This window comes from Teleopsis dalmanni, chromosome 2 (assembly GCF_002237135.1).
Source record: "Teleopsis dalmanni isolate 2A chromosome 2, ASM223713v2, whole genome shotgun sequence".
NCBI lineage: Eukaryota > Metazoa > Arthropoda > Insecta > Diptera > Diopsidae > Teleopsis > Teleopsis dalmanni.
Genome location: NC_051847.1, coordinates 99844269 through 99852991, shown reverse-complemented (window position 1 = coordinate 99852991; position 8723 = coordinate 99844269). Strand labels below are relative to the sequence as shown.

Here is an 8723-nt window from a genome sequence, read left to right as displayed (position 1 = left end):
TATCTTAAGCCTGAATTAATTGTCATGGAACTAAAGAACGGAAGAAATGACAAAACGCAGAAAATGTGATTGATTATAACAGACTACACACAATGCAAACCAGCATAAGAACACAAACAACACAAGTTCAATCCGATCACCAAATACTTCGCACATAAATAATGTGTTAGCTGTTCGCGTTTTAAAATAACACGATCTTAAATTTTTGACGTGACATTAAGAAAAATTTTAAAAACCAGCTTAAGAAATAATAAAAAACTGAAAACTAATTTCATTCCCTCATTATACATAAATTAATTAGTTTAGTTTATTTTATTAATTTTATCTACATATATTTTTTGTTTATTATCTTTGTTTATAGTTTAATGTCATGTAATGTTTTTATATGTTACGTTAGACATAATTAGGCTTTTATTAAAGAATATCTAATAAAATATGTCGCTTTTTTTAACTAAAACACTAATACGAATCTATACCCTAACACCGCATAGTTAGGGTATAGATTCGTATTAAGTATTTACGTATTGATTATTTGCTTATATTTTATTGCGGTGGATTGCAGCTTATAAATAAGAAAATATAGAATTTATTAAAAAAACTTATTTACAAATAAGGATTACATTAGAATAAATAAATTAAAGATGTTAAGAGTTTTTATTTTTAAACAATAACGTTTGTGATACTTCGAGAAGTTATATATCCGTATTCGAATACGTGTACAATATATATTATGAGGAAATAAATTCTTTATTCTCGGTTTTTGTTTTGCTGCCCGTGCGCATATGCATATTTAATGGAATTCTTTAATGTGCGTGAGTTGCCAATTTTGTGAAATTTATTGAAATTTACAGCATCTCAGCTCTTTCTATAAATGCATTCTTTACGCCGGCTGATGCATTGGAAATGAAGCTCATGAACCTCAAAGGCAGCTATAACTGGTGTGTGTTAAAAATTTAAGAAAAATTTTTATGAAAATTTTTAATTAGAAGAAATGAAAGTATGTTTGCCATTAAAAGCTTTTTGTGAACATATAAAGAAAAAAACTCTACGTTGTCATACATATACATAATTAATGAAAAAAAGTGAACTTCAAACAATATAAAAAAGAAATGCATATTTGTTCATCAAATTTTCGTGAAACTTGGTATAAAGTCAATAACGGATGAGACAAGCAGCGGAAAAACACCGTTGAATATATTTTGTAAATTTCTCTATAAGACCACAACTATATAGAATTTTGATAAGGACATTAACAAAATCAGAACTTATAGACAACACTACTGCGACGCAAATACTATATTGAATGCAATACAGGATTAAGTTCTTAGCTTAAATGGATCACTTTTACCCAAAATTAAGATATCACATTTCTTGAAAAAAAATGTTCCAAAATCTATTTTTGTTGATAACAAAAACAAAGTGAGTTCAACGACATCTACGAGTCGTGATAATTTAATTCGCAATATTGCAATTCTTGAAGACAACTTTTTTTAATGTTGGAGACTGTTGGAAATTTGAAGACTGCTACTGTCACTCTAAATAGTGATATCAAATATCAAAAGTTGTACCTAGCTTCCAGTGATGATATTTTTTCTAAAATCAGCTCGCTAAATTATGGATCTATCTAAAAAATACGTTTTTGGCTAGTTTACATTTTGGTAATGTCAACTTTATTCGAGCTTTTGTATTAATAAATATATAATCAATTTTTCAGGAATCAGATAATAAACAACAACAAGTACTCTAATATACAGCGGACAACTTTGGTGCCAATGAAAATTACCATTTATTATGTAACGCAATTCTTAGTCAGATAGTGACATCATAAACTTGTCACCTCCATCATAACATTTATTGGAAAAGTCGTCTACCGTTTTTCAGAAACTTTGTTAAGTCCTTGGACGCTAGGTTATCTTAACAAAAAATTCCACTTCCAACAAAATTGGCAGTATACTAAGTTTCAATAGTAATTCAACACATACCGATAAAGTCAGTTAAGTAGAAATATTGCCGCTTAATAGTATTGGTTCTCTAAGTTCTCCACTAGTAATTCAACATATACCGATAAAGTCGCTTAAGTAAAAATATATATATTGCCGCTTAAAAGCATTAGTTCTCGGTTTAAATTCTATTTAGCGTTGTATTAGACACTCGTATGTGAATCTATCAAAATGGCGTTCAATAAAGAAAATATAGAATGGTTTTGTTTAGACAAATATAAAAACTGGTGTTATTTGCAAATATTACTCTAAAAATAGTAATTCTAAAGATGAATCTATATTTATTATATGTAAAACTATATTAAGCCTGAACAACAATTAAAACTCAACCGTTTCATCCCCGTTTAATCTATAACAACCACTAATTTAACTAAGTAAGAAGAAAATCACATCCATATGCAAAATAAACCATATAAATCACACAAATACATCTATGCTCAGAGTACATATCACAAAATTTGAACTTCTCAAAAATGATATCTGATAGTATTAGTAAGATGGGCTTTGAGAAAAAAGTAAAATTTTCTGAACTTTTAAAATTGTTGCAGATTTTGCGATTGGCGTAGAACATCTATATATAAGTTGCCTCTGTCTGTATGTTGTATCAGTTTTTTATTGTTTTTCTTACTTTAACAACAATTTTGGGTATTTTTAGCTACAAACCTATTTCCAGCAATTCTACAATATAGTTCAATATTATACGATTTAGTGCCACGCAAGAAAAACTGCTGGCCATTTGTGGGACAACTTGTGTCTCCTTGCATTTCAAAATTTCAAATTTTGAATTTTCGGCTGTGAATTTGTGGGTACTTTTATTATAATCATGAATTATTACAAAAAAGCCACAGGAATAACTATTTTATTTATATGCCCATCAATAAAAACTATAACATACCTATCTGTATATTCAGTTGGTTACTGACAACTTCCGAAACGTTCATCTTTATACTTTTTCGTCCTATAATCTGTTGTGGGCCAACTTAAGAGTTTCTACAGTTGGCAAAGATTCTTCAGAAATTAAGTTTCAATTATATTCAATACATTGTAGATGTAAAAGACTTTCTTCCATGAAAGATAATATCCAGTCTTCTAGTCTGATAAAAAAAAAGTCATGATATTAACAGAGAATTACTTTTTATATAAAAATGGTCGATTTCCATTACTGCTTGCATAATACTAAGATCATTTAGAGGTCCGCTTTGGATAACTGGTTCATTCGCTTTGCAAATACAAGCAATATCTCGGTGACCAAAAACGTAAAAGAGAAGGTGTTAAATTGCGTCAGGAACTGATTCCGAGATGCGTTACATTTTGGACAGAACTCAACCATTTCAAAAACCATTTAAATCTAAGAACTTTGAAGGAGTTTGACTGTATAGTAGTACAAATCTATCCTATTAACAATCTACCCCATTTACACTATCTAAAACAGTTAATATATATGGTTAGACCCTTTTGTAGCATAAATGGCATGATGTTTTACTTTACGTGTTCTTATTATGATGTTTACAGCAATTCTAAAATTTGACTCTGCAAAAAAATGGAATTAAATAATGAACATTTTCATGAGATTTTTATTTATGATTTTCGACGCAGGTTAATCAGAAAATAATGCAAACGCTACATCTAACTACTGTAAAAGACTGGTTCAGTGAGCTCGAGCGTAGTCGTCCTTTTCTCCACACCGAATGAAGATCGTTCAAGATCGGCTATTCCACCAAAAAATATTCATCAAATATAAATGATTGAGATAGATCGGCATGTTACATACCGGAGCATACAGGGGGCTCAAAACACGTATACGAAATCGTGATATGACGAATCATGGCTCTATGCCTATGAGCTCGAGATAAATCAGAAATTAACTGTTTGGGTCTTCCAAAGTAGGCAGAACCCTACAAAAGTTGTTCGCAGATGGAGCAAATCCAAACAAATCTAACCGTCGAGAGGTTGTCCACCACGACAATGCGAGCTTCCATACATCAGCTCAAGCAAAAGAGTTTTTGAGCACTCAAAACATCGAATTGATGGATACGCCTTACAGTCCCGACTTTGTGCCAATGAATTCTTCTTGTTGCCAAACATTAAAAAAATGCAATGCGAGCGTTTTTCTATGCCAGAAAAGACCGTTAAGATATTCAAAACCCTGGTTCTGGAGATATACACTTCAGAGTGGCAAGACTGGAGAATGCTTCGAAAAATAATAAAACCATTTTCACTGATTAACCACTGTGATTTCATTGTTAGGCGCAAGACTTAAAGTGCTCTTATATTCTGTGCCTTAAAAATACTTTTTTCAAATTTTTCTAATTTCATCGCCCCATTTTCGCTCACAATTTTGTTGATATCTTTATCTAAAATTCTGATTCAATAAAAAGATTTCTGAGTTAACAGCGCATAAAATGAAACTCTTGATGCAATTATATTGGCACACTTGAACCGATGATATTGAGGTCGATTGCATTCAAATAACAATTGCTTGTGTTTAAATGAAATATTTTTAAGTCTTTATTGAATTGTATTTGTTTTTTTAAAAACACATAGTAATTACAATATATTTACATTAGCAATATTAAAATATTCAAAATAATCGATATCATCCTGACTTAACTAACAATAATTTAAGTGTTTCAGAATAAAGCGACTAAAGCAATTATATGAAGTTGCATATTTTGATAAATGTGTGTTATAAAGAACATCTACTCTCCGTTGATGATCTTCCTTTCTTGCCTCTTTTAGATTCCATTTTCTTAGAGATAAGATAATTATGTTTATATATATATTTTTAATTAGACTTCATATTAATATTGGGATGGATAAAATCAGTGCTTAATGTCGGATGATAAATGTTCGTAGTTGTGTGTGACACAGAATAGAATTTCTTAGAATTTGTTCCATAAAAAGTCATTTGTTTCATAATAGAATTTTTTTTCGAGGATGCATCATTTCACTCACCAACATGAGTAGAGATTTTATTCTGTTAGCAATAATTGCATGGTAGTAAATTGATCTGCGATTTTCAGAGTCAGTTATTTAAATGTATATTTCTAATTAGGGAGATCTTCCTATGCTAATGCTGCTTCATAGTAGCAGTTATTTATAAGCAGCAAAAGTGATCTATTTTTATACCTTAAAAAGTTTCGATCCGGTTTAGGACTACGTTAATACGTGCAGTTTAAAAAATCGTATAAATAGGGTATACACATAGGATATACATATATTATCTAAATCTTTCAGTAACTAGTATGTATGTACTTTTCAAGATTTTTAAAAAATAAATTATATTAAGTAATGGGCATAATATCGGATATCTAATTAGATCTATAATTAGAGTATATATCGGAAGTAGATCATAGTATATATCCAAACGTGGAATATATTTGTAAATTTATTCTTTACTGAATTGTTGAGACTTCTATTTCGAGGATTTTTTGAACTTTTTATTGCATAGAATTTTGTTTTATATTTAAATACATTAAAAAATTTAATAAATCATTCGTCAATGCATTACAAGTTGCAAGTTGTTTAAAAATACTACGTAGACAATATCTTAAAAGAAATAATTTCTGCCAAACTTAAATACACACAATTTACATTGCATATTATTTATAAAGTTGTGAATAAAGACATTTCCGAAAGTTCTCCAGAAAAAGTTGATTTAATATCTACAATGCCTACAAGTCATAGCCTAGTGTTTTGTATTATAATAAATATATAGTTATAATAAATATATAATAATTAAATAATTTGATTACAAATTAGTGAAGTTGAATTAGGGAACTGTTGAAAAATCGTAAGAAATCTGAAGCACACGAAACGATAGGAAACATATAAACAATTGACTCATAAGTGGTTGATTGCTGAAGATATCTGCCTCACATGTTTATAAAACATATATACAGAACCAACATAAATATTTTATAAAATATCAAATGATTTCTAATAACACATATTAATTTCTAATAATACATAATAATACATTTTCTATTGTTTTGTGGCCTAAGAAGGCGTTTTATTTTATTATTTTCGATTTGAAAATTAATTTGTTAAAAATTGCTATTTTATTTATTTAGGTCACAGTGGTGTAAACCAACTAGGTGGTGTTTTTGTTGGAGGACGTCCCTTACCAGACTCTACAAGACAAAAAATTGTTGAACTTGCTCACTCCGGAGCACGTCCATGCGATATATCGCGAATACTTCAAGTATCAAATGGATGCGTTAGTAAAATATTAGGAAGGTAATGCATGAAAGAAACATTAAGAAAAAAGTATTGAACATAATTAAATCAAAATATTATTTGTGTAAAAATAGATATTACGAAACAGGGAGTATAAGGCCTCGAGCTATCGGAGGTTCAAAACCTCGCGTTGCAACTGCAGAAGTAGTAAACAAAATTTCGCAGTACAAGCGTGAATGCCCAAGCATATTTGCGTGGGAAATTCGAGATAAATTACTCCACGATGAAGTTTGTACTAATGATAATATACCCAGTGTAAGTAATGTTATAAATTCAACTCAATGTAATATAAATTTATGATGACTACATATTATTCTCTCAGAATCTGGTTAAAAATTTTTAAAAACTTTTTTAAAAGTATGAACTGTTTAATTAAAGTTCAGTTTTTACTGTTAGTTTACTAAAATAACCTTATAGGTTATACTCCATATTGTTTGAAAACTTTATCGATATTGAATATAATATAATTTACATTGTGACCGAAAAGTTTCCGGTCATAAATAAATAAAACGCAAAATTCTTAATCTTCATCAATATTTATTTTATCTCCTTCAAAATATGCTCCATTAGAAGCGATACCACAAATGCCAACGTTTCTTCCAATCATCAAAACATTTTTTATAGGCGCTTTCCGGTATGGCTTTGAGTTCCCTCTGCGAATTCTGTTTTACGTCTTCTATGGATTCAAAACGCGTTCCTCTGAGTGGTAATTTGAGGTTGGGAAACAGGAAAAAGTCACACGGTGCAAGATCAGGTGAATACGGTGGCTGTTCGATGGTATTTATTGAATGTTTGGCCTTAAAATCGTTGATAATGTTGAACAAATTGAGGTGAATCGGAACAAGCCGGGCGTTGACACGTCGCATACACAAATTGTCCACCAAAATCAAACGAGCCATCTCACGACCGATGCCTAGCTCTCGTGCTATCTCTCTAACACTCACATGAGGATTTTTGAACACGATTTCCTTTGCCTTTTCAATGTTTTCGTCGGTGGTAGAGGTCGAAGGTCGTCCAGAACGCGGCATGTCTTCGACGGTCGTACGACAGTCCTGAAAGGCTTTGTACCACTCATAAACTTGAGTTTTCGATAAAACTGATTCCCCATAAGCCTTTTGTAGCATTCGCAACGATTCTGCACACGAAATTTCGTTCGAAAAACAAAATTTGATGCAAACTCTTTGTTCAATATTTTTTTCCATTGTTTTTTTCGCAACGCACTACTGAGGTGAACTGGTTTCAACAGCTGCCGTAAACGAACTGTCTGCGACAGATCGCGTCATTTTTGGCATAGTAATTAGGACAGTGCTGCAAACTACATAAATTAAATATCGAAAAATATACAGCGCGCGAATTTTAAATGAGAACCTCCGAAAACCTTTCGGTCACAATGTATACCTGTAACTTGATTCAGTGTGCAAACATATGATAAAATACCTGTATACCGATTCACTTTCTGTGTGTTTAGATTAATTTCTTATATAAATTTTTATATATATTATAAATAATATAAGTTTATTTTATTAAGGCTTAAAAACTCTGCAAATATCTATGGAATAACAAATATATGTATAACAAATATCTTAATAGTTATAAAATTTATTATTATTGAAAAAAAATTATGTACAAAACTGTCTCATTCGAACCAAAAACCAGAATATCTCAATATAATTAATATTTATATTCAATTTTTGCTGATCAAATAATGTATCAAACCTATTTTTCGTCGACAGTTATACACTCTTTATACTCCTTGTACACAGGATGCGAGCACAACAGTTTGTGCAAATAGAGAATAAATAAATTATATTTTATTTAATATCTTTTTTATCATAAAATAACAGAAAAATACATTTCCGCAAAGTAGCAAATTTTATACAAACTTAACAATATAGAATTCAACTGCTTCAGAATGGTTCACAATAGGAAGCATACGAGTATAAGTATTATTTCATGGTATAGGAAAAAGATTAAGGAAATATCGAAAGATGAGAAAATCTAAGATAAAAAGAAACTTAAAATTAAATTACATTAAAAAAATATAAAAAATACTCATGAAAAATCACTAAAGGATGTTGGAACGATAGATCGGGATTAAAGTTTGTTAAGGAGTGTGCCGTTATACAACCTACTGTGAGTCTTAAGTACATTATTAATTCTCATGAATACTGAACTTGCAAAAGTATTGAAGAATACTATAATGAAATAAATACTTAAGATGTTCGATAGATCCCTACTGACGGTACGGGGGGAATACCCTATACAACTTAACAATTAACTAAATCCGTTTATGTCCACTATATACAAATAGCAAATTAGTGCGGGTCATGCATATAGAAGTTGTCGTAATGAAAGCGTTGTTTTTCTGGTTCGTCGAATTAATTTGACAAAGGCTGATTAATTAAGTAATGGTAGAGAAGTTTTAGTTAAAATATGGTTTATTAAATAAAATGATGAAAACTTGATTGCAGTTTGCGATAAATT

At 30.2% G+C, this 8723-nt stretch overlaps 1 protein-coding gene across 1 annotated transcript; it reads left to right on the top strand.

Annotated features, from left to right (window-relative positions):
- The first annotated feature begins 2473 nt into the window (after positions 1-2473).
- On the top strand, positions 2474-6539 carry LOC119675174 (paired box protein Pax-6-like). The gene is made up of 3 exons (XM_038086363.1): positions 2474-2492; positions 6053-6239; positions 6314-6539. The coding sequence occupies exons 1-3, from the start codon at positions 2474-2476 to the stop codon at positions 6537-6539; spliced, it is 432 nt and encodes a 143-aa protein (XP_037942291.1).
- The last annotated feature ends 2184 nt before the right edge of the window (positions 6540-8723 follow it).

Coding starts and splice junctions, on each gene's coding strand:
- LOC119675174 (XM_038086363.1), top strand. Junction 6,240..6,313: donor GTTAGTAAAATATTAGGAAG/GTAATGCATGAA, acceptor GTGTAAAAATAG/ATATTACGAAACAGGGAGTA.